This window comes from Hemiscyllium ocellatum, chromosome 47 (assembly GCF_020745735.1).
Source record: "Hemiscyllium ocellatum isolate sHemOce1 chromosome 47, sHemOce1.pat.X.cur, whole genome shotgun sequence".
Taxonomy (NCBI): domain Eukaryota; kingdom Metazoa; phylum Chordata; class Chondrichthyes; order Orectolobiformes; family Hemiscylliidae; genus Hemiscyllium; species Hemiscyllium ocellatum.
In genome coordinates, this window is record NC_083447.1 from 11,008,592 (window position 1) to 11,035,363 (window position 26,772).

The 26,772-nt window shown below is 50.7% G+C and overlaps 1 protein-coding gene across 1 annotated transcript; it reads left to right on the top strand.

Moving 5' to 3' along the window:
* Positions 1-852: 852 nt before the first annotated feature.
* Positions 853-25,825, top strand: LOC132836627 (dapper 1-like). The gene is made up of 3 exons (XM_060856018.1): positions 853-930; positions 23,447-25,064; positions 25,176-25,825. Exons 2-3 carry the CDS (start codon positions 23,560-23,562, stop codon positions 25,462-25,464), a joined length of 1,794 nt encoding a protein of 597 aa, XP_060712001.1. The 5' UTR covers positions 853-930; positions 23,447-23,559; the 3' UTR covers positions 25,465-25,825.
* Positions 25,826-26,772: the final 947 nt, after the last annotated feature.

The window sequence follows — 26,772 nt, forward strand, 5'->3', positions numbered from 1 at the left end:
TGTCTGAGTGGGTTTCCTCCGGGTGCTCTGGTTTTGTCCCACAGTCCAAAGATGTGCAGGTTAGGGTGGATTGGCCATGCTAAATTGCCCCATAGTGTTAGATGCATGAGTCAGAGGGAGGCGGGATGCCCTTCGGAGGGTGGGTGTGGACTTGATGGGCCAAATGGCCTGTTTCCACACTGTAGGGAATCTAATCTAATCATATATCAGGGCAGTAGAACTGAATGCAGAATATAGTGTACAGCTACAGAGAAAGATTAACTCATATATGAGGGGTCTGATAACAGCAGGGAAGAAGGTGCTCTTAAATCTGTTGGTACGTGTTTTCAACCTTCTGTACCTTCTGCCCGACGGGAGAGGTTGGAAGAGATTCTAACCGGGACGGGAGGGGTCTTTGATGATGTTGGCTTCCTTCCCAAGGCAGTGGGAAGTGTAGACGGAATCAGTGGATGGAAGACTGGTTTGTGCAATGGACTGAGATGTGTTCACAACCTCTCTGTTGTTATTTGTGAGTGTTGTTGGGGGGGAGGGAAACGATGTGTCGCTTGAACCCATGACAATCTGACGTGACCAGCAAGAGTCCTGAGCAAGTGAAGGGTGCTACGGGAATGCAGATAGCCTCCTTCTCGACTCAGAGCTGCGGGTGACCGGGATTGGTGTGGATGTGCTGTGACCGTGCCCGTCTCTAACGATTCCTTCCTTTCTCCCTGTTATTCCACCACCTCCCCATCCCATCCCCTTCCGACCCCAACACACCACCCCTCCACTTTCTTGCTCCCCTCCCCCTCCCCCCACAGAATGGTCTGAGACGCCATGAGACCACATTGCTGACCCCTCTCCAGCAACTGGAGAGACAGGTTAATGATCTCAGACTGGAGGCGAACCAGGCCGGTGGTGGGGACCTGGACATTGACAGCCGACCGAGTTCCGGTAAGCCACCATTTTTGGGGATTTGTTGGGGGTGGGGAGAAGGGGGGAAGTGTGGTACGGGGTTGAGTACTGATAAGGTTTGAATGATATGCTGACTTCCATAACAATGATAGAGAGTGAAATTCCTGTCACACAGAATGTCTTGCCCTTATCCTATTATGTTTCCAGTCATTGGCCAGACTACATTTTTCACAAACAGACTGACAGGATAGCGAACAATTTGGGAGCCTTTCACTCACACTGATGCTGTCTGCTTTAGCAATCACTCGCCCGCTGTTCACAGGAGACTCTCTGCAATGCTCACCTTCCCCCTTCTTTGAGTCATCGCGTGACAGGATCAATGGTAACAGGCTAAAATAATGTAGTTGGGTTTATTTCTGAAAAATGAGTTATACAGAAGCATGGTGGCTCAGTGATGGTAAGCTCACAGCACCAGGGACCTGGGTTCAATTCCAGCCTCAGGTGACTGTCTGTGTGAAGTTTGCACATTCTCCCCGTGTCTGCGTGGGTTTCCTCCGGGTGCTCCGGTTTCGTCCCATAGACCAAAGATGTGCAGGTTAGGGTGGATTGGTCATGCTAAATTGCTCATCGTGCTCCGGGATGTGTAGTTTATGGGCATTAGTCAGGGGGAAATGTAGAGTAATAGGGTAGGGGAATGTGTCTGGGTTGGTTATTCTTCGGAGGGTTGGCATGGACTTGGGCTGAGTGGCCTGTTTCCACAATGCAGGGATTATAAAAAGACATGCAGGTTGAGGTGGATTGGCCAGGCTAAATTGTCCATTTAGGGATGTGTAGGTTAGGTGCACTAGTTAAGGGTAAATGTAGGGTAGAGGAATCGGTCTGGGTGAGTTACTCTTCGGAGGGTCAGTGTGGACTTGTTGGGCTGAAGGACCTGTAGGATTCTAGGATATTCTATTCTATGAAACAAATGGTGCTGCACCATTGTGGTATTAGCCAATAGCCAAAGTAGAGTCATAGAGATGTACAGCATAGAAGCAGACCCTTCAGCCCAACTCTTCCATGCCGACCCAATATCCTAAATTAATTTGGTCCCATTTGTCAGCATTTGGCCCATATCCCTCCAAACCCTTCCGATTCATATCTCCATCCTGATGCCTTTTGTAATAGTACCAGCCTCCCCTCACTTCCACTCGTTCCATACACACACCACCCCCCTCTGTGTGATAACATCAGACCCCTTTTAAATCTTTTCTTAAACCTATGCCCTCTGGCTTTGGACCTCCCGACCCTGGGGAAAAGAAACTGAAAGAGCTGTGAATGCCATAAATCAGAGATTAATGGACAAGTTTAGCAGATCTGTTGGAGAGAAATCAGAGTTAACATTTCAGGTCTCGTGACCCTTCCTCAGAACTTGGGAAAAAAGCCCTTGGCTGATCACCCTATCCATGCCCCTTTATAAACCTCTATAAGGTCACCCTCAGCCTGAGTTACTTGGAGTCCTGCTTACAAAGTCTCGAACAGTGGAAAAAAATTGGAATTCACTGAGGGAGACAGCGGAGTTGTGGTGTTTAGAAACCACTGGCCTGTGCCTGTGGAAGCGACTCCCTGTTAGACTCGCAGTAAATTGGCCGCAAAAAGCAAACAGAAAATGCTGAAAATACCCCAGGCACATCTGTCCAGACCTGTGTAGAGAAAAGATAGGTTCCAGATGTTTTTGCTTAAGGCACACAATGTCCCATGTCAAGGGTTTGAGGTCAGTTTAGGGGCAACGTTTGATCCCTGCGTTTCTGGGTTGTTCCTGAAGTGTTCCCACCCCAGTTGCCTTTCAGTGCTGCTGTGATGGAATTGGACTGTCTAGCCAGTTAGCTCAGACCTTATAATCATTTCTCAGCTTGTCTCTCGAACATTCATGGTTTTCTCTTCACCCTCTGTGTTAGTGCGGCTGTTTTGCAATGAGCTGTCTCAGCTTCAACTGTGTCTCTCTGCCTTTCCAATTCCTTCCTCTCTCATTCCTTTATGAGTGGGATCTTTCCTTCTCATTGAGGGGCAGTGTGGGAAGATGATAAGTTGTAAGGTCGGTTGTGATTTCCTCAGAGTGGCAGACCAGGCTCGAGGGGCCGAATGGCCTGTGTTCTATTAACATTCCTTTCCGATCTCTATCTGCCCCTGTATCTCCCCCTTTGAGAATTAGAATTAGGATCTATTGCACAGGATTACAGTGAAAAGTGTACAATGTTGCCTCACACAGTACTGTCTCAGGTACAAAGTACCTCGTTACAAATCTTAGGTACTAAAATCAATTAAGTACAAAATAAAGCAACAAAGACACAAGTGAAAAGTTTGACATTACTCCAGCTCAATAACCCTCCCTGCCTCTCCTCCACTGTCTCTCTCCGTGCCTGGCTGTGTTTGTATCGACCACTACCTTTGCATTTGTTTAGCCTCCACGTTGCAACAGCGTTTTTGTACAAAAAGTTGGCTCTTTAGGATGACCCTGAGGCTGCGGAAGGTGCTATGCGAATGCAGGAGTTCTGACCCTCTTGCCCATTGCTGGGCGTCTCTGCCCTCCCCCCCCCCCCCCCCCCACTGCGCATGCCCCTTCCCTCCCTGTTTCCATGCACACCTTTCTGCTCCTTTTGTTGTAAAGCTGTACCAGGAGAGAGTCCCCCCCCAAATCACTGAGTGAGCTGCTTCACAAAGTTGTTGTGTCACAAAATGACTTGCATTTATATAGCGACTTTCCCATCCTCGGGCCGTACCGAGTTTCTTTTGTGAAACGATGGAATGATACAGTGTTATACAAGGTAATGTGACCCAGGGGAGTGCCTCTTGCAGCCACTATTGTAGTTGACAGGGCGGCTAATGTGTGTGTACAACATCATGAGGGCTAGGAGTGGGAGGAAGCCATTCAGCCCTTCAAACCCAGGATCGTGCTCAATCTTCAGCTCCCACATTGTCCCCAGTTTTGAATTATCGATTCACCCTGAGCAAGTGCGGGATGAGTTGCTCTGGGATATAGAATTCCAAACGTCATTCCCCTATGTGTGAAAAGATTCCTCAGCTTAGCCCTAAATGGGTTGCTATCCATCCCGAGAGTATGTCCTCTTCTTCCAAGCTGCCTTCCTCTAGGAGATGACGGCTGAGTGGTATTATTGCTGCGCTGTAAATCCACATACTCAGGAAATGTCCCAGGTTCAAATCCCGCCCGGGCAGATGGTGGAATTTGAATTCGATAAAAATCTGGAATTAAGAATCTAAAGATGACCAGGAATCGATTGTTGGAAAAACCCATCTGATTCACGTATGGCCTTTAGGGTAGGAAACAGCCATTCTTACCTGGTCTACATGTGACTCCAGACCCACAACAATGTGATTGACTCTTAACTGTCCTCTGGGCAATTAGGGATGAGACAATAAACGCTGACCTAGCCAGTGATGCCCTCATCCTCTGAATGAACAATTAAGACAAAAATCCTCCTCGCTACATTGAAGATGTTGAGCTCTGTCAGTATTTTGTATCACATTTTTGGACAAGGCGGCAAGTGGGACTTGGACTTGGACCTTCTGGCCCTGAAGTAGGGACACTACCACTGCATCACAAGAGTCTCCAGAGTTTTGGATATTTGTTTGAGATCACCTTCTCTTTGTCAAACCCCTAGAGACTATTGTCCTAGCCTGTTTAATCTTCTCACACATCCCTCTGTGTGAAGAATTTGTCTTTTTTAAATCTCTCTCCTCTCACCTTAAATATTGCGTGGGCGGCACGGTGGCACAGTGGTTAGCACTGCTGCCTCACAGCGCCTGAGACCCAGGTTCAATTCCTGACTCAAGCGACTGACTGTGCGGAGTTTGCACGTTCTCCCCGTGTCTGCGTGGGTTTCCTCCGGGTGCTCCGGTTTCCTCCCACAGTCACAAAGATGTGCGGGTCAGGTGAATTGGCCATGCTAAATTGCCCGTAGTGTTAGGTAAGGGGTAAATGTAGGGGTATGGGTGGGTTGCGCTTTGGCGGGTCGGTGTGGACTTGTTGGGCCGAAGGGCCTGTTTCCACACTGTAAGTAATCTAATCTAATCTTGAAGAATATTCCCTCCCTTCACCCAGTGCAGTTAAATCTTCAATGTACTCCCTCTATGGCAAGATTATCTTTCCTTAGGTAATGAGTTCAAAACTGTACACTATATTTGGTTTGTGATCTCACCAAGGCTGTATACAATTGCGATGCAACAATTTTCCTCATGACCTCAACTCTTCTTGAAATAGACAGTGACACGCTATTTGCTTTCTTGATAATGTAGCAAATTCCCAGGAATAGCAAGGTCATACTGACCAGCCCAACTGGTTTATATATGTTGGTTAAGGGATGAATATTGACCCAGACCACCATGGGCAGTCAGAACCCATCTAGTCCTCTTCAAAATATTTAAGGTGGGAGGAGAGAGATTTAAAAAAATACTTGAGTGGCAAATTCTTCACATAGAGGGTGGTTCATGCGTGGAATGAACTTCCTGAGGAAGTGGTGGATGTGGTACAATTACAACATTTAAAAGACACTTAGATAATTATATGAATGGGAAAGGTTTAGAGGGATATGGGCCAGGGGCAGGCAGATGGGACTATCTTAGTTTGGGATTACGGTCAACATGAGCGGGTTGGACCGAAAGGTCGGTTTCTGTGCTGTAAAACTCTGTGATTTGGAGATGCTGGTGTTGGACTGAGGTGGACAAAGTTAAAAACCACACAACTCCAGGTTATAGTCCAACAGGCTTAATTGGAAGCACTAGCTTTCGGAGCGCTGCTCCTTCATCAGATGGTTGTGGAGATGAAGGAGCAGCGCTCCGAAAGCTAGTGCTTCCAATTAAGCCTGTTGGACTATAACCTGGTGTTGTGTGATTTTTAACTTTGTAAGGCTCTATGGCTCCATAAAATGGTTCCATGGGATCTTTTGTAATCCACATGAGGAGGGAAGACAGAGTCTCAACAGAGGAGGCAGTGGTCTAGTGGTATTATCACTAGATTATTAATCCAGAGAAAATGTGTTGCTGGTCAAAGCACAGCAGGCCAGGCAGCATCTCAGGAATAGAGAATTCGACGTTTCGAGCATAAGCCCAATCCAGAGACCCAGGTTCAAATTCTGTTGAGGCAGATGGTGGAATTTGAGTCAACAAAAGTCTGAAATGAAGAAACTAATGATGGGATTGAGGAAATAACATTAAGAACCCCATCCTCTTCACTTGAGGGAAGGGGACTGCCAGCCTTCCCCAGTCTGACCTACATGTGACTCCAGACACACAGCAAAGTGGTTGAGTCTTGCCTGCTCTCTGGGCAATTAGGGATGGGCAAGAAATGCTGGCCTCACCCAGTGATGCCCAGATTCAATGAATGAATCAGGGAAAAGAACCAACCAAAAGGGACAGGTAATGTTTCAGAAAAAAAAAACACAAGGGTCCTTGTGTCATCAAGAGTTAATTAGGGGACAGTTAATCGGAGCGAGTCAGATGCATTCTGAAACAATCCAGTAACATTCTTGGTGATTTTTCTGGTGCCTTTCCAACATTACATTTACTGAACTGACCTTGAACGTTGCCAAAGTGCAAATTAATCTCCTCATTTTCACACTCGCGTCCAGGACTGAATCACCTCCAGCTTTTCCGACTGACACAAGCTTGGCTTTGTCAATCTGCTTGACATTTGTCATGCGTTTCCTTCCTGCAGAGAAAGGAAGGGCAATGGAGGGTGAGCTATCCCAGCATCCTCAGCAGCACTGAAAGCCCTCTATTAAAACTGAAGGCCATGCATGAAAGGATTTGCAATTGTAAAGCACTTTTCACAACAATAGGGTGTCCAAAAGCACCTCACAGCCAATGAATTTGTTTTGTATTTTGTGTAAAGTGTAGTTTCTGTAGTAATGTAGGAAAAGCAGCAGCTAATTTATGCACAGCAAGCTGGTGCAGGAAAGCGAAAACACCTTCCTACTCATCTCATACGGCTGGCATCTTCTTGTTTCGTCAGGCCGGCCAACAGCAGCTCTCAGTCACAGTCACACAGAATCGTTCTGGTGCAGGAGGAGGGCATTCGGCCCATCCTGCCTGGCCTCTCTCCTCTGTGTCAGAAATCCCACAATCCCACTCCACAGGCATGAATGTCTCAGCCTCCGTCATTCTTTCAGATAAAGAGGTGTCCCGGGGCCAACATGGATAACAGGACTCACATCACGCGGGGAGGCTTTGTTTCCTTCTTTAATGGGGTACGGGTGTAACTGGGCAGAGCAGTATTTATTGCTCATTTCATAGAATCCCTACAGAGTGGAAGCAGGCCATTCAGCCCAGTGTGTCCACATTAGCTCTCTGAACAGCAGTCCACCCAGATCCCACCCCACCCCCCACCTCCCCAACCACACTAACTCTGCATTCCCCATGGCTAACCCAACTAACCTGCACATCCCTGGGGGCTATGGGGCAATATAGCATGGCCAATTCACCTTAACCGCACATTCCTGGACACCATGGGGTAATTTAGCATGGCCAATCCACCCTAACCTGCACATCCCTGAACACTATGGGCAATTTAGCATGGCCAATCCACCCTAACCTACACATCCCTGAACACTATGGGGCAATTTAGCATGGCCAATCCACCCTAACCTACACATCCCTGAACACTATGGGTAATATAGCATGGCCAATCCACCCTAACCTACACATCCCTGAACACTATGGGGCAATATAGCATGGCCAATCCACCCTAACCTGCACATCCCTGGGCACTATGGGGCAGTTTAGCATGGCCAATCCACCCTAACCTACACATCCCTGAACACTATAGGGCAATATAGCATGGCCAATCCACCCTAACCTACACATCCCTGAACACTATGGGTAATATAGCATGGCCAATCCACCCTAACCTACACATCCCTGAACACTATGGGGCAATATAGCATGGCCAATCCACCCTAACCTGCACATTCCTGGACACCATGGGGCAGTTTAGCATGGCCAATCCACCCTAACCTACATCCCTGAACACTATGGGGCAATTTAGCATGGCCAATCCACCCTAACCTACACATCCCTGAACACTATGGGTAATATAGCATGGCCAATCCACCCTAACCTACACATCCCTGAACACTATGGGGCAATATAGCATGGCCAATCCACCCTAACCTACACATCCCTGAACACTATGGGTAATATAGCATGGCCAATCCACCCTAACCTACACATCCCTGAACACTATGGGGCAATATAGCATGGCTAATCCACCCTAACCTGCACATTCCTGGACACCATGGGGCAGTTTAGCATGGCCAATCCACCCTAACCTACACATCCCTGAACACTATGGGGCAATATAGCATGGCCAATCCACCCTAACCTACACATCCCTGAACACTATGGGTAATATAGCATGGCCAATCCACCCTAACCTACACATCCCTGAACACTATGGGGCAATATAGCATGGCCAATCCACCCTAACCTGCACATTCCTGGACACCATGGGGCAGTTTAGCATGGCCAATCCACCCTAACCTACATCCCTGAACACTATGGGTAATATAGCATGGCTAACCCAACTAGTCTACACATCCCTGAACTCTATGGGCACTTAAGCATGGCTAACCCACTCTAACCTGCACATGTTTGGACTGTGGGAGGAAACCAGAGCACCCGGAGGAAACCCACACAGACACGGGGAGAATGCGCAAACTCCACACAGACAGTCGCCCGAGGCTGGAATCGAACCCAGGTTCCTGGTCCTGTGAGGCAGCAGTGCTAACCACCAAGCCACTCCAAATGAGTCAGCCACATTGCTGTGAGTCTGGAGTCACGTGTAGGCCAGACCGAGCAAAATGGCAGATTTCCTTCCCTTAAAACTCCCTTGGAGTTTTTACAACAATTGATAAATTCTTGTCGCAATCACTTTACTCTATGTTTTTGTTAAAATACTCCTGCCAATAAATTGCTATTCTATTCTTATAAAGAAAGAGTTGTATAAGTTGCCATACCGTGATGTCTAAATTAATGCCAGAAGCCATAATTGAGAAGAAAAATTAAAAGTTACAAATAAGATGCTTCTATTCATCAGAGCAGGGTGATGATCCTCTCACACACCAACCCTCATACATCCCTAAAGGTCCCATGCTCTTAAAAGGTAGTAGGTAAGCAACATGGTGATCAGGACTTTTTTCAAAAATGCATTTGTGAGATGCGGGTGTTGCTGACTGGGCCCAGCATCGATTACCCATCCTTAATTGCCCCTTGAGAAGGTGGGGATGAGCTGCCCTCGTGAACTGCTGCAGTCCACCTGCTGTGGGTAGACCCACGATGCCCTTAGGGAGGCAATTCTGGGATTTTGACCCAGTGACACTGAAGGAACGGCGATATCTTTCCAAATCAGGCTCGGGGGGCAACCTGCAGGGGGTGTTGTTCTCGTGTATCTATTGCCCTCGTCCTTCTAGATGGAAGTGGTTGTGGATTTGGAAGGTGCTGTCTGAAGATCCTTGCTGAATTTGGATCTACAAATTGAATTTAGTAACACTTTCCCAGACATGCAGGTAATGAGACTCATAGAGTCATACAGCACAGAAACAGACTCTTTGGTCCAACTTGTCCAAATCCTAACTTAATCTAGTCCCACCTGCCAGCACTTGGCCCATATCCCTCTAAGCCCTTCCTATTCATATACTCATCCAGATACCTTTTAAATGTTGTAATTGTACCAGCCTCCACCACTTCCTCTGACAGCTCATTCCATACACACACCACCCTCTGCGTGAAAATGTCACCCCTTAGGTCCTTTTTAAATCATTTCCCTCTCACCTTAACATATGCTCTCTAGGACTCCCCTATTCTGTGGAAAAGACCTTGTCTATTTACCCTCTCCATGCCCCTCATGATTTTAAAAACCTCTATAAGGTCATCACCCTTCAGACCCCAACACTCCAAGGAAAATGGCCTGTTCAGCCTCTGACTCTAGCTCACATCCTCCAACCCCGGCAACATCCTTGTAAAATGAAGGATTCCAACCCAAAGCGGCATTTTTCCTGCTCCTCTGATGCTGCCTGCACCTGCCGCACTTTTCCAGCTCCACACTTTATCAACTCTGACTTCCAGCATCGGCAATCCTCACTATCTTCATCCTTATAAGTCCTTTCTGTACCCTTTCAAGTTTCGCAACAACTTTCCTATAGCAGGGAGACCAGAATTCCACACTGTATTCCAGAGGTCGCTTAATCGATGTCCTGTACAGCCACAGCACGACCTCCCAACTCGTTTTAGTCATTAACCAATTTCCTAAACTGACCTGCCTGATAGGACATGGACCATCACAGCGCAGTACAGGCCCTCCAGCCTTCGAAGTTACCTGTGAAACCAATCTGGAAGATCTTTTGCCCGAAACGTTGATTCTCCTGCTCCTCGGGGATGCTGCCTGACCTGCTGTGTTTTTCCAGTACCACTCTGATCTAAACTCTGTTTTCCAGCATCTGCACTCCTCACTTTTAGCCCATCTGAACTATTTCATTATCATCCACATGTTTATCCAATGACCATTTAAATGCCCTTAAAGTTGACGAGTCCGTTACTCGTCCCACGCCCCGACAGCTCTCATTCAAGGATTTGTACACGTCTATCCCAGGTCCCGCTGCTTCTTTATTCCTGAAAGATTGCAGCCTTTATCTCCGAATCAAAAGTGAATCCCTTCACGATGCTTTGACTTAATTTTGAACTGCCACGTGTTGGCCATAAGTCAGTGATGATCATCCTCACGGTTCACAATGTTGTTCCATGTTCCCCTCTGTTCTGCGCCTCCTCTTTAGTGGTTTGAACAGGCCGGCAGTGGAAGGCAAACAACAATTAAAGGCTAAGAGGAGAGTAGTTGCCAACCACAGCTAATGTGATCATCAGTTGCCTTGACCGAATCCCTGACCCATTTTCACTCCACCCTTCCTGAACTGGCCTCTGAACACCAATTTAAACATCACATACCACCAGGTTATAATGGCAACAGTACAGTACAAGCTTTCAGAGTGCTGCCCCTTCATCAGATCTCCAGCTAAATAAACCTGTCGGACTTTAACTTTAGCTGTGTGATTTTTAACATTGTCCACCCCAGTCCAACACCAGCTCCGCCACGTCAGCTGTGAAGGTCAACACTGTTGTGTGTAACCCTGAGGGGGATAACCCATCAGCAAACATCTTCTGAAAAGATTTACAGTCTCATTATTGAGTACCGAAGTACGGAGAGCAACAGGGGGAGAAGTAGACTGATTGGCCAGTGGGTTAACTGTTGTCCCATTGGAGAAAGGGTCTTCCTGCTTGCCGATTGGTGTAGAGAGGCAGGGGGTCAAGGGGCTGGACATGTCGGCTGACCAATGGGCTGGGGTCAGAGGGCACGGCAGGTGGCAACATCTCCAGGAATGCCCTTGACGCGGCTGATCGCCATCCTGGCCCAGCTCTGATGCCCGTCTTCCCGCACTTTGACGGACGGTTTGAAGAAGGGAGCCTGGCTCATGTTCATTCACGAAGCAAAGAGGAGGAGAACCTTCACATGTACCACTGCAAAGCCCCCCCCCCCCCGCCTCCTCAACCTGCACAGACCCTCCAAACCCATGACCCCCTTCCCCCAACGAACATTCCCCTCCCATCCCAACCCCCCAAGGCACATTCCACAACACCTCACCAGGGTCACTTGGTGACCCCCTCAATCGCCAGCAGCCAAGTCAGGGGATTGCAAAAGGAGGGCACAGGTGGGTCCACTGGCACCCTGCATTTACATAGCACCTTTAAGAAAGTGGGAACATCCCGAAGCATTGCAGAGGAGCCCCCCCAAACAAAATCTCTCACACTGACACCAGGTACAGATAAGAGGAAGAGCAACAAATTAAGGAGGTAGGCTGTAAGAGCAAGTGGATTCAAGGAGGGCGAGAGAGAGAGAGAGAGAGAGAGAGAGAGAGGCAGAGGGGAGTTTGGGAAAGCAGCCCTATAGCCTCTGACCCCAGGCAGCTGAAGGTGGAGTGAAGGAAATGGAGGGAGTTGGAAGAGGTGACGATTGGAAAACCACATGGAGCTCACAGGATTATGGAAAATAACGCAGTGAGGCAGATTACAATCTCTGCAAAATTATTCTCTGTAATTTTTGATGTACCGTCCAGATATTCAGATCAGTTTTAGACAGTGTGGACAATGTTAACCAATCGAGCAATCAAGCTATGAGGCAATAGCCTTCATTAACCTGGTCCCCACCCAGTACTGTACCCCAGTGTTATACAGTGACAGACCTGTCCACACCCAGTACTGTACCCCAGTGTTATACAGTGACAGACCTGTCCACACCCAGTACTGTACCCCAGTGTTATACACTGACAGACCTGTCCCCACCAGTACTGTACCCCAGTGTTATACACTGACAGACCTGTCCCCACCAGTACTGTACCCCAGTGTTATACAGTGACAGACCTGTCCCCACCAGTACTGTACCCCAGTGTTATACAGTGACTGACCTGTCCCCACCATGACTGTACCCCAGTGTTATACACTGACAGACCTGTCCCCACCCATACTGTACCCCAGTGTTATACACTGACAGACCTGTCCCCACCAGTACTGTACCCCAGTGTTATACAGTGACAGACCTGTCCCCACCAGTACTGTACCCCAGTGTTATACAGTGACTGACCTGTCCCCACCAGTACTGTACCCCAGTGTTATACAGTGACTGACCTGTCCCCACCCATACTGTACCCCAGTGTTATACACTGACTGACCTGTCCCCACCCATACTGTACCCCAGTGTTATACACTGACAGACCTGTCCCCACCAGTACTGTACCCCAGTGTTATACAGAGACAGACCTGTCCCCACCAGTACTGTACCCCAGTGTTATACAGAGACAGACCTGTCCCCACCAGTACTGTACCCCAGTGTTATACAGTGACAGACCTGTCCCCACCAGTACTGTACCCCAGTGTTATACAGAGACAGACCTGTCCCCACCAGTACTGTACCCCAGTGTTATACAGTGACAGACCTGTCCCCACCAGTACTGTACCCCAGTGTTATACAGTGACTGACCTGTCCCCACCATGACTGTACCCCAGTGTTATACAGTGACTGACCTGTCCCCACCCATACTGTACCCCAGTGTTATACACTGACTGACCTGTCCCCACCCATACTGTACCCCAGTGTTATACACTGACAGACCTGTCCCCACCAGTACTGTACCCCAGTGTTATACAGAGACAGACCTGTCCCCACCAGTACTGTACCCCAGTGTTATACAGAGACAGACCTGTCCCCACCAGTACTGTACCCCAGTGTTATACAGTGACAGACCTGTCCCCACCAGTACTGTACCCCAGTGTTATACAGAGACAGACCTGTCCCCACCAGTACTGTACCCCAGTGTTGTACAGAGACAGACCTGTCCCCACCCATACTGTACCCCAGTGTTATACACTGACAGACCTGTCCCCACCAGTACTGTACCCCAGTGTTATACAGAGACAGACCTGTCCCCACCAGTACTGTACCCCAGTGTTATACACTGACAGACCTGTCCCCACCAGTACTGTACCCCAGTGTTATACAGTGACAGACCTGTCCCCACCAGTACTGTACCCCAGTGTTATACAGTGACAGACCTGTCCCCACCAGTACTGTACCCCAGCGTTATACAGTGACAGACCTGTCCCCACAAGCACTGTACCCCAGTGTTATACAGTGACAGACCTGTCCCCACCAGTACTGTACCCCAGCGTTATACAGTGACAGACCTGTCCCCACCAGTACTGTACCCCAGTGCTAAACAGTGACAGAATTGTACCCACCAGTACTGTACCCAAGTGTTATCCAGTGACAGACCTGTCCCCACAAGCACTGTACCCAAGTGTTATCCAGTGACAGACCTGACCCCACCAGTACAGTACCCCAGTGTTATACAGTGACTGACCTGTCCCCACCATGACTGTACCCCAGTGTTATACAGAGATAGACCTGTCCCCACCCAGTGCTGTACCCCCGTGTTATACAGAGAAAGGCCTGTCCCCACCAGTATTGTACCCAAGTGTTGTACAGTGACAGACCTGTCCCCACCAGTACTGTACCCCAGTGTTATACAGAGACAGACCTGTCCCCACTAGTACTGTACCCCAGTGTTATACAGTGACATACCTGTCCCCACCTGTACTGTACCCCAGTACTAAACAGTGACAGAACTGTCCTCACCAGTACTGTACCCAAGCGTTACGCACTGACAGACCTGTCCCCACAAGCACTGTACCCCAGTGTTATCCAGTGACAGACCTGACCCCACCAGTACAGTACTCCCGTGTTATACAGTGACTGACCTGTCCCCACCAGTACTGTACCCCAGTGTTACACAGAGACAGACCTGTCCCCACCAGTACTGTACCCCATTGTTATACAGTGACATACCTGTCCCCACCAGTACTGTACCCCAGTGTTACACAGAGACAGACCTGTCCCCACCAGTACTGTACCCCATTGTTATACAGTGACATACCTGTCCCCACTAGTACTGTACCCCAGTGTTACACAGTGACAGATCTGACCCTACCAGTACTGTACCCCAGTGTTATAAATAGACAGACCTGTCCCCACTAGTACTGTAGCCTAGTGTTATTCAGTGACATACCTGTCCCCACCAGTACTGTACCCCAGTGTTATCCAGCGACAGACCTGTCCCACCAGTACTGTACCCAAGTGTTATACATTGACAGATCTGTCCCCACAAGCACTGTACCCCAGTGTTATACAGCGACTGACCTTTCACCACTAGTACTGTACCCCAGTGTTATACAGAGACAGACCTGTCCCACCAGTACTGTACCCCAGTGTTATACAGAAACAGACCTCTCTCCACCAGTACTGTGCCCCAATGTTATACAGTGACAGACCTGTCCCCACCAGTACTGTACCCCAGTGTTATACAGTGACAGACCTGTCCCCACAAGCACTGTACCCCAGTGTTATACAGTGACAGACCTGTCCCCACCAGTACTGTACCCCAGCGTTATACAGTGACAGACCTGTCCCCACCAGTACTGTACCCCAGCGTTATACAGTGACTGACCTGTCCCCACCAGTACTGTACCCCAGTGTTACACAGAGACAGACCTGTCCCCACCAGTACTGTACCCCATTGTTATACAGTGACATACCTGTCCCCACTAGTACTGTACCCCAGTGTTACACAGTGACAGATCTGACCCTACCAGTACTGCACCCCAGTGTTATAAATAGACAGACCTGTCCCTACTAGTACTGTAGCCTAGTGTTATTCAGTGACATACCTGTCCCCACCAGTACTGTACCCCAGTGTTATCCAGCGACAGACCTGTCCCACCAGTACTGTACCCAAGTGTTATACATTGACAGATCTGTCCCCACAAGCACTGTACCCCAGTGTTATACAGCGACTGACCTTTCACCACTAGTACTGTACCCCAGTGTTATACAGAGACAGACCTGTCCCACCAGTACTGTACCCCAGTGTTATACAGAAACAGACCTCTCTCCACCAGTACTGTACCCCAGTGTTATACAGTGACATACCTGTCCCCACCAGTACTGTACCCCAGTGTTGTACAGAGACAGACCTGTCCCCAATAGTACTGTACCCCAGCGTTATCCAGCGACAGACCTGTCCCCACCAGTATTGTACCCAAGTGTTATACACTGACAGATCTGTCCCCACAAGCACTGTACCCAAGTGTTACACAGCGACTGACCTTTCCCCACCAGTACTGTACCCCAGTGTTACACAGAGACAGACCTGTCCCCACCAGTACTGTACCCCTGTGTTATACAGAAACAGACCTGTCCCCACCAGTACTGTACCCCAGTGTTATACAAAGACAGACCTGTCTCCACTAGTACTGTACCCCAGTGTTATACAGAGACAGACCTGTCCCCACCAGTACTGTACCCCAGTGTTACACAGAGACAGACCTGTCTCCACTAGTACTGTACCCCAGTGTTATACAGTAACATCCCTGTCCCCACCAGTACTGTACCCAGTGTTACACAGTGACTGACCTGACCCCACCAGTACTGTACCCCAGTGTTACACAGCAACTGACCTGTCCCCACCAGTACTGTACCCCAGTGTTATACAGTGACAGACCTGTCCCCACCAGTACTGTACCCCAGTGTTACACAGAGACAGACCTGTCCCCACCAGTACTGTACCCCAGTGTTATACAGTGACAGATCTGTCCCTAATAGTACTGTACCTCAATGTTACACAGTGACTGACCTGTCCCTACTAGTACTGTACCCTAGTGTTATACAGGGACAGACCAGTCCTCTCCCTGTCCCATACCCCAGTGCGATACAGTTCATCTTTGATGTCTTGTTGTGTTCGAGCCTACTGCCTCTTCCTTGTGTAAATTCCTGGAGCTGCTGAGCAAACCCTTACCCCTGCTGTCGTTGGTTGATGGAGGCTTGTAGGTGGCAAGACTGAGCGAATGTTGGAGCCTCACCCTAACGCTCTGATTTTTCTCTACCTCTCCCCTCACCACCACCGTCCCCTCACCTTCTGCTTTCCTCCCTGTCTCTCTCTCTCCACCCCTTCACCCCATCTCTCCTCCCTGCTGCAGGCTTCTATGAACTGAGTGAGGGTCCGTCCCCTGCTCTCTCCGATTCCTCTGCCTCCATCTTTGCCGAATGTTTTTCCAATTTCCAATCTGCTGCATGCAACTATCCGTGGATTGGCTTGGCAGAGGCTCGCATGAATTATGCAAATGAACGACCTAAATCTTTAGGTAGGTGTTGAGCAGCTGACATGCAGTCGGAGAGTCCTACAGCACAGAAACAGGCCCTTCGGCCCACCCAGTCCTTGCCGACCATAATCTCAAGCTAAACCAATCCCTCCTGCCCACCTCTGATCTATCTCTTCCTAAACCTTTCCTTTATCCAATGTCTTGTTGTGACTGAAATAACGTTGTAACCACATTCATCAAATCCTCTGGAGATTCATTCCATACACGAACCACTCTCTGTGTAAAGAAATTGCCCTTCGTCCTTATTTTTTAAAATCTTTCTCCTCTCATCTTAGTCCTGAATTTCCCATCCTAGGGAAAATATATCTGTCATTCACCTTATCTATACCCCTTGTCATTTTATCAATCACGATGGCACAGGGCTTAGCACTGCTACCTCACATCACCAGGGTCCCAGGGTCGATTCCAGCCTCGGGCGACTGTCTATGTGGAGTTTGCACGTTCTCCCCGTGTCTGTGTGGGTTTCCTCCGGGTGCTCTGGTTTCCTTCCACAATCCAAAGATGTGCGGACCAGGTGAATTGGCCATGCTAAATTACCCATAGCGCTAGGTGCATTAGTCAGAGGGAAATGGGTCTGGGTAGGTTGCTCTTCGGAGGGTTGGTGTGGACTGGTTGGGCCGAAGGGTCTGTTTCCACACTGTAGGGAATCTAATCTAATAAGGTCACCCGTCAACCTCCTCCATTGAAATAAATCCCAACCTATCCAGGCTTTCCTCGTAACTCAAGCCCTCCAGTTCCAGTTACAGCCTGGTAAATCTCTTCTGAACCCTCTCCAGCTTCATAATATCCTTCCTATAACAGGACTGCATGCAGTATTCCAGAAAAGGCCTCACCAATGTCCTGTCTAACCTCAACATAACATCCCAACTCAAAGAGAATCCCTACAGTGTGGAAATAGGCCCTTCGGCCAGACCAACCCTCCAAAGAGTAACCCAGCTCCATTCCCCTACCCTATTAGTGTATATATTTACCCCTGACTAATGTACCGAACCTACACATCCCTGAGCAATATGGGGTAATTTAGCATGGCCAATCCACCCTAACCTACACATCCCTGAACACAATGGGGTAATTTGGCATGGCCAATCCACCCTAACCTACACATCCCTGAACACAATGGGGTAATTTAGCACGGCCAATCCACCCTAACCCACACATCTCTGAACACTATGTGGTAACTTAGCATGGAGGAGAAAGTGAGGACTGCAGATGCTGGAGATCAGAGCAGAAAATGTGTTGCTGGAAAAGTGCAGCAGGTCAGGCAGCATCCAAAGAGCAGGAGAATCGACGTTTCGGGCATGAGCCCTTCCTCAGGTAATTTAGCATGGCCAATCCACCCTAACCTACACATCTCTGAAGACTATGGGGCAATTTAGCATGGCCAATCCACCCTAACCTACACATCCCTGGACACTATGGGGCAATTTAACATGGCCAATCCATCCTAACCTTCACATCCCTGAACATGATGGGGTAATTTAGCATGGCCAATCCACCCTAACCTGCACATCCCTGAACACTATGGGGTAACTTAGCATGGCCAATCCACCCTAACCTACACATCCCTGAACACTATGGGGTAATTTAGCATGGCCAATCCACCCTAACCTACACATCCCTGGACACTATGGGGCAATTTAGCATGGCCAATCCACCCTAACCTACACATCCCTGGACACTATGGGGCAATTTAGCATGGCCAATCCACCCTAACCTACATATCTCTGAACACTATGGGGCAATTTAGCATGTCCAATCCATCCTAACCTACACATCCCTGAACACTATGGGGTAATTTAGCATGGCCAATCCACCCTAACCTACACATCCCTGAACACTATGGGGTAATTTCCCCATGGCCAATCCACCCTAACCTGCACATCTTTGGAATGTGGGAGGAAACCAGAGCACCCAGAAGAAACCCACGCAGACACGGGGAGAATGTGCAAACTCCACACAGACAGTCACCCAAGGCTGGAACCAAACCAGGTCCCTGGCGCTGTGAGGCAGCAGTGCTGACCACTGTGCCACCGTGCTGCCCACAAGACATGTTGACATTCTCAGGGAGTGGGGGTTCAGGGTGTCTCTCCTTGAAGGGACCTCTCTTTGAAAGTTCTCCTTATGTCCTGCAAATCCTGGCCTTTTGAGAATCCAGGCAATCTGCTTTCTTTATTTTGGCAAGTTATGGTTTAATCTGCCCTCCTGTTGCCCTGGATGGAACATTTTGGAATCTTGCCGAATCTCTTCAACCTTATTGCAGGCTGATTTTTATTTTAGTTTGTTCCCATTCAGCTCAATGTCCTCTCTTTCCACCCCCAATCCCATATAGGACTCCTACCTCGAGCAGTCCTCCCTGTCACCTCAGTCTGGTCTGGCCCTGCTGGCTGGATATTCAGCCGTGGTAGCCATCGTCATTTTCCAGACTCTCACAAAGCGACGGTCCCTGTTTTCAGGGTCAGGGGTCACGAACGCCGCCCCAGAGGTGGGCGAGGGAACATCTCACCAGAGCTAGGAGCAGGAGGAGGCCATTCGGGCCCTCCCGGGCTTGCTCTGCCATTCCACACCATCATGGCTGATCTCATCCTGGTCTCAACCCCACCGTTCTACCTGCTCTCCATAACCCTCCAGCTCACTGCTTGTTCAAAACCTCTCTCTGCCCGGAAATGTGTTCAGTGTCCCACCACACTCTGGGGCAGAGCATTCCACAGGTTCATGAGCGTGGGATAGGGAGAGGCCATTCGCTCCCTCAATACTAGCCCGCCATTCGGTTGGATCGGAGCTGGAGTGTCTCGAAATTCCACTGAGCTGCCCCAGTTCCATGCTGCTTCACCCCCTCCCCCCCGCCCACAGGGAACCTCGCCTGATGCCAGGGGTGAGGCTTGGCAGCAGAGATACAGGCTCTGAACAGCTGGAGGTGGTGAAGGATGCAGAGTCATTTGACTCATAACCCACTCTCGCTCTTGAAGGGTGCACAGCTTTGGCTTCCTGACACAAGAGCATGAACCATCCCTTCCTCCAGTTTCATAATTCCTTCTTCTGTAAAACATACATTCGTCACTATCTAACCATGTGCTGTCCCTGTCCTGGGGGTTTTTCATGGAGGATTGTGTAGAGGCAGCTTTACTCTGTATCTAACCCCATGCTGTCCCTGTCCTGGGAGTGTTTGATGGAGGGACAGTGTAGAGAGAGCTTTACTCTATATCCAATCCCGTGCTGTCCCTGTCTTGGGAATGTTTGATGTGGACAGTGTAGAGAGAGCTTAACTCTGTATCTAACCCCGCACTCTCCCTATCCTGAGAGTGTTTGATGGAGGAACAGTGTAGAGGAAGCTTTACTCTGTATCTAGCGCTGTGCTCTCCCTGCCCTGGTAGTGTTTGATGGTGGGACAGTGTAGAGGAAGCTTCACTCTGTATCTAACCCCGTGCTGTCCCTGTTCCTGGGAGTGTTTGATGGAGGGACAGTGTAGAGGGAGCTTTACTCTGTATCTAACCCTGTGCTTTCCCTGTCCTGGGAGTGTTTGATGGTGAGACAGTGTAGAGAGAGCTTTACTCTATATCCAATCCCGTGCTGTCCCTGTCCTGGGAGTGTTTGATGGTGAGACAGTGTAGAGAGAGCTTAACTCTGTATCTAACCCCGCACTCTCCCTATCCTGAGAGTGTTTGATGGAGGAACAGTGTAGAGGAAGCTTTACTCTGTATCTAGCGCTGTGCTCTCCCTGCCCTGGTAGTGTTTGATGGAGGAACAGTGTAGAGAGAGCTTTACTCTGTATCTAACCCTGTGCTGTCCCTGTCCTGGGAGTGTTTGATGGAGGAACAGTGTAGAGAGAGCTTTACTCTGTATCTAACCCTGTGCTGTCCCTGTTCTGGGAGTGTTTGATGGTGGACTGTGTGTAAGGAGCTTTACTCTGTATCTAAACCGTTGCTAGGGGGTTCTAATGAACATGATTAGGAGAGCAAAGCTGGGACAGGCGACAACACACCTCAAGCGAGGGGTAAGGTTGAGAAGATGGGGCCTTCTTGGCAACCTACATTAGATAATGTGGCCATTGTCCAAACAGAGCTGCTCTCTCAGTAAAGAGAGAGAGAGGCGACTTGGGGGTGGGGGTGGGGGGGAGGCGGGGAAGGTTAACCTGAGAGTCACCACAACTTCAGGGCGGGGGGAAAGGGGGAGAAGACAGGGCCTTCAGGGGAAGTGGATAACCAGGGGATTCCATTCGGAGTCAAGAGGGCAGGCTGCGTGCAGAGACGGAGGACATTGGTAGGGAGTTGAACGAATACCTCATTTCTGCCTTTACTCAGGGCAAAGAGGATGTGACAGAATTTGGGGAGAGTGGGGGATGCTGTGAGCGGATGGATTCGGCGAGCGAGGTGTTATTAGGAGGTTTCAAAGTGGACAAATCCCCAGGCCCAGATGAGTTGAATCCCAAGCTGCTGTGGGAGGTGGGAGAAGAAATCCCAGGGGTCCCTAACCCACGTTTTTAACTGGTTCCTGGGGAGGTGACTGGAGGACAGCTAACGTGGTCCCACTTGTCAAGAAGGGTGGTCGATGTTAGACCAGGGAACTACAGCCCAGTGAGTCTCACATCAGTGCTGCCAGTGAAGAGAAAGAGTGAATTAATCACCATTTAGTGAGGCAGAGTTTGATTAGGAATCAAAATCAAAATCAGAAACAAAAGTAAAAATTGCTGGAAAAGCTCAGCAGGTCTGCAGAGAGAAATCAGAGTTAATGTTTCGGGTTCAGTGACCCCCTTCCTCAGTGTTCTAACAGACCTGATGAGCTTTTCCAGCAATTTCTATCTCGGAGAGTTAGCATGGTTTTGTCAGAGGCAGGTCATTCTTGACTGACAAAGCTGACGGGTTGGCCGAAAGGCTTGATGAGGGTAGAGCAGTTGATGTCGTTTATATGGACTTGAGCAAGGCCTTTGACCAGGCCCCACACAGAAGACTGGTACAGAAGGCACGAGCTTGGTGGTCTCCAGGGTAACTCAGCAAGCTGAATTAGCTTAGCGACAGGAGGCAGAGGAGGTAGACAGGGGACCCTGACAGAGGCGTGTAGGTTCCTGAAGAAGGGCTTATACCCAAAACGTCAATTCTCCTGCTCCTTCGATGCTGCCTGACCTGCTGCGCTTTTCCAGCAACACATTTTTCAGCTCTGATCTCCAGCATCTGCAGTCCTCACTTTCTCCTTGTTTATGAGGGGCATGGATTGGATGAATAGAAAGCAACTGAGTCCCCCAAGTCAATAACAAAGGGAGGGGGCCTCATTTTAAAGTGAAAGACAGGAAGTTTAAAGGGATTTTGAGGGAAACACTTTTAACCCAGAGGGTGGCGGGGGTCTGGAATACACTGCCTGGGAGAGTATTTGAGGTGGGAAACCTTGCAACCTTTAAAATTACTTGGAAATGTCATAACATTCAAAGTGATGGGCCCTTTGCGGGTCAGGTCGGAGCAGGGTAGATAAATCAGCATAGACCTGATGGGCTGAAGAGCCTCTTTCATGCTGTATGACTCTATGACTGTCCCTGTCCTGGGAATGTTTGATGGGACAGTGTGGAGGCAGATTTAATTTCGCTTTTAGGGGACATTATTTTCAGTTTAAAAAAATAGAGGGAGCTTTACACTGTCTCGAACCGTCTGTGCTGCCCCTGTCTTGGGAGTGTTTGATGGGGACAGTGTAGAGGGAGCTTTACTCTGTATCTAACCCCGTGCTATCCCTGTCTTTGGGAGTGTCTAGATTACTCACAGTGTAGAAACAGGCCCTTCGGGCCACACCGACCCGCTGAAGCGCAACCCACCCATACCCCTACATTTACCCCTTACCTAACACTACGGGCAATTTAGCATGGCCAATTCACCTGATCCGCACATCTTTGGACTGTGGGAGGAAACCGGAGCACCCGGAGGAAACCCACACAGACACGGGGAGAACATGCAAACTCCACACAGTCAGTCGCCTGAGGCGGGAATTGAACCCGGGTCTCTGGCGCTGTGAGGCAGCAGTGCTAACTGCTGTGCCACCGTGCCGCCCACGATGGGGGACACTGTACAGAGAGCTTTACTCTGTATCTAACCCCGTGCTGTCCCTGTCCTGGGGGTGTTTGATGGAGGACAGTGTCGAGGGAGTTTTATTCTGTACCTATCCCTGTGCTGCCCCTTCCTGGGGGTGTTTGATGGGGGACAGTGTAGGGAGAGCTTTACTCTGTATCTAACCCCGGGCTGCCCCTGTCCCTGGGAGGGTTTGATGGGGACGGTGTAGAGGGAGCTTTACTCTGTATCTAACCCCGTGCTGCCCCTGTCCTGGGGGTGTTTGATGGGGGACAGTGTAGGGAGAGCTTTACTCTGTATCTAACCCTGGGCTGCCCCTGTCTTGGGAGAGTTTGATAGGAACAGTGTCGAGGGAGTTTTACTCTGTATTTCACCCTGTGCTGTCCCTGTCTCTAGGAGTGTTTGATGGGGGGACAGTGTAGAGGAAGCTTTACTCTGTATCTAACCTGTGCTGTCCCTGTCCTGGGGGTGTTTGATGGAGGACAGTGTAGAGGGAGCTTTATTCTGTACCTATCCCTGTGCTGTCCCTGTCCTGGGAATGTTTGATGGAGGACAGTGTAGAGGGAGCTTAACTCTGTATCTAACCCCATGCTGTCCCTCTCCTGGGGGTGTTTGATGGGGGACAGTGTAGAGAGAGCTTTATTCTGTACCTATCCCTGTGCTGCCCCTGCTCTAACGTCAATGACCTTTCTCTTTCCCAGCGGAGCCTCTGCACCTGGACCGGGAGGAGAGTCTGAGCTACGCTGACAGTGACTATGTCTCCTCTGTGCCGCGTTCCTTCTCAGCCAATCACGCGGACTCGTTCGAGGCCCTGATGGACGTGCAGCCCAAGTACCAGTGCGACCTGATCACCCGCGACGGCCTGGACCTCTTCCCGTACCCGAGCCCCCTGCACGCCATGGCTGTGCAGAGTCCGCTGCTGTGCCCCCAGATGCTGAGGGCCAACAGCGAGGAGAAGCCCCTCTCGCCCACCTCCTACCTGAGCAGCTACAAGCTGGACGACGATGGCGAGATGTTCTTCGGCTCCCAGGGCGACCTGCCCCCGGGCCTGGAGGCCCTGCACTCGAAGAGGCTGGAGAACTACATCGCGGGCCTGGTCCACAAACGCGTCTACCCAGTTCGGCCCAGCAAGCCAAGGACTAGCTTCAGCACAGAGGCCATGAAAGGCCTCATGAGGCAGAGCAGCATGTGCCAGAGGAGCACGGAGGCTGCCAATCCCCCCGGCGCAGGCTGCGATCAGGCCTGGCCTTCGTCCGAGCGCAAGAATATCCCGAGCTCCCACAGCTTTGACGGGAGCCTGCCGTCGCCCAAGTACAGGCCTCAGTGGACCTCCAGCAGGGAGCACCTGTCCGTCAAGAAAAACATCCCCTCGTGCCAATCCGTGGACAGCTTCGCCGCTGCTATCCAGCAGCAAAAGAGCGTGGACGAGGGCCAGAATTCACAGCAGAGCCTGAGGAAGCCGATCCGGCTCATGGCCAACACGCCTCCCATGAGGCCCACCTCCCTCGAGTATCATGAGCTGAATTATCATCCGGCCACCAGGGCTTCCCCTCAGGAGAACTACTACCAGAATGTGTACGAGCTGAACGACAGGTCTCAGGCTTTCCTTGATGACAGGCATCAGGCCTTCCTCGACAACAGGTCTCAGGCCTTCCTCGACAACAGGCCTCAGGCCTTCCTCGATGACAGGTCTCAGGCCTTCCTCGATGAGAGGCGTCAGGCCTTCATGTCTGCTAGGTCCGAGTCCTCAGAGCTCCGTTCACCGCCCTTTGACAAACCGCCGGGGTCGGAGGTCAGCGGGGGCCGGAGGTCGCCCGGGGCAGACGACGGCGGGTACCAGATGGTCAGTGCGCAGTACATCCCGGCTCAGCAATCGTACAAAGCCCATGCCTCCAGCCACGGCGGTAAGGCCAAGGGACCACCGCTGAGCAAAGGGCGCTCCGTCGATGCCTCGCCTGAGGCTGGGGCGCCCCCTGGCTTCCGGGAGAAGGGCAAGGCCTCGAGCAAGAAGTGCCGTTTCAGTGAGGAGAGCGAGCCAGCCAAGAGGAGTGGGCGGAGGCCCTCCCCCAGGGGCAAAAAGACCTGCCGCTCCCAGTCAGAGAACAGCCTCCTGAACCGACATGGGGTGCCCTGCATCAAGTACAACACCGTGGAGCGGGACGAGGTGACGGGAGCCAGGCCGACACGCTCCAGGCGGCATCCCAACGGCTATCACCGGCGGTGGAGGTCGACAGCGGAGATCTCCCGGGATGAGGGGTCAGCCCTGCCCCCCAGCTGTGAGCCCTACCCCCAGGCCGACGGGCGGAGAAGGCCCAGGAGGTACCTGAAGCCTCAGGGGAACCCGGGGAGCGACTCGGAATATCCGCCCCGGCATCGCGGGCCAGGGGGCGGGGGGGAGGAGGAGGAGGGGGATGGGGAGGAGGGGAGGGCACCCGGTGCCCGGGTCTACGCCGCCAACTGCTTCGGGGACAGCGAGTCGAGTCTGAGCGAGGCCCAGTCGCCAGGCCTCAGCAGCTGCTCCAGCGATACGGACGAGGAGGAGGAGGGGGAGGAGGAGGAGGCCGCGGGCCTTGTCTGGCCCCAGCAGCTGAGCCCACAGGCGACAGGCCGTGAGTCTGGGCCACCCAAGGCCTTCGTGAAGATCAAAGCCTCGCACGCCCTGAAGAAGAAGATCCTCCGCTTTCGGACGGGCTCCCTCAAGGTGATGACCACCGTGTGACCAAGGGCTGGCCAGTGGACCGACGGGCGGACTGGCGTTTCGAGTTCCCGCCGCCTCCCGGTCGCCTCGGGATCGTTCCGGGGTGGGAAAGCGCTTTTGCAGCCAACTCGCTAATTTGTGGAAGCGTGCTGTCAACGTCAGCGGGCGCAGAGGCCGCCACCGCGCACAGAAAGATCCCAGGGACAAACCAGCCGGCCAACTGTGGTATTTTCATTTCTCGCTGCCCCGCACCCCCCCGTCCTCCCCTTCTCCCCTCCTCCCCCCTCCCCTCTGTAAAGCAACGGGAACTCCTTCCTTTCCAAATGGTGGCCAGGGGATCTTTTACGCAGGGCAGGAGGGAACACTGGTCAGGTCTGGTTGGGGAAGGGGACAATGATTGGTAGGATGTTGGTGTTGGGGTGTGGAAGGGGGCAAATGGAGGGGAAGAAGGACAGTGATTGGCAGGGTGGGGGGTTTGGGGATGACTCGGGTTGAAGCCACACCTGCAAGATGGCACATGTGGGAGTGCAGCCTTCCCTTGGTGCCAGACGGTGGGGATTTGTCGGCCTAGTCAGTGGGGCCTACAGCCTCAGAGTGGGATTTGAAGCTGCAGTTTTCTGACCTGTGGGTGCGAGGGGTGCTATCTGAGTCGCTGTTTCTGTATTCATTGGCGAGAGGATTTGGGCCTCAAAAAGCCTATCTTCATTGGGAGTCAATTCAAGATGGCAGCCATCAGGGGACAGTCTCAATTAGTTGGCAAGGCACAACAGGAAGTGTTCATATTTTTCCCAGGGTGGGTGGATCATGGATTCTGCTAAAGGAGGAATATGAATTATTAGCGAACTGCAATTTATTTAACTCTGTTTCTTGAGGTAACAGTTAGACAGAAGGCTTCTGTGGTCAAGGGTCATGCAAAAGCTCAATCCTTCTGTCTCTAAAGCTCCCTCACCACCTTCCATCTCATAAAAACCAATAAAAGTCCAGCGGAAATAGACAGGCTAAAGGATGTTCCCAAAGACCTGGGATTCTGGAACGAGGAGGTTATGGTCTAAGGCCTACAGGGTAGGACTAAGATGAGGAGAAATATCCTCATCCAGAGAGTGGGCGAGTCTGTGGAATTCTCTGCCCAGGAAGCGGTTGTGGCCTAAACATTGAATATTTTCACAAAGGAGTAGGATACAGTTCTTAGGGAACCGATGGAAAAGGGAAGGAAGCGAGTACAGGGAGCGCTGAGTTGAAAGGTCGGCCATGATCGCATTGAATGGCGGAGCAGGCTTGAGTGGCCGAATGGCCCACACCTCCCATTTTCTATGTCTCTGTGTTGAAGAC

Bases quoted from the DNA above. Each gene is read 5' to 3' on its own strand.
- LOC132836627 (XM_060856018.1), top strand. From the start codon at position 23,560: ATGGACGTGCAGCCCAAGTACCAGTGCGACCTGATCACCCGCGACGGC. The intron at 25,065-25,175 runs GTACCTGAAGCC...GGAGGGGAGGGC, and splicing joins GGGCGGAGAAGGCCCAGGAG to ACCCGGTGCCCGGGTCTACG.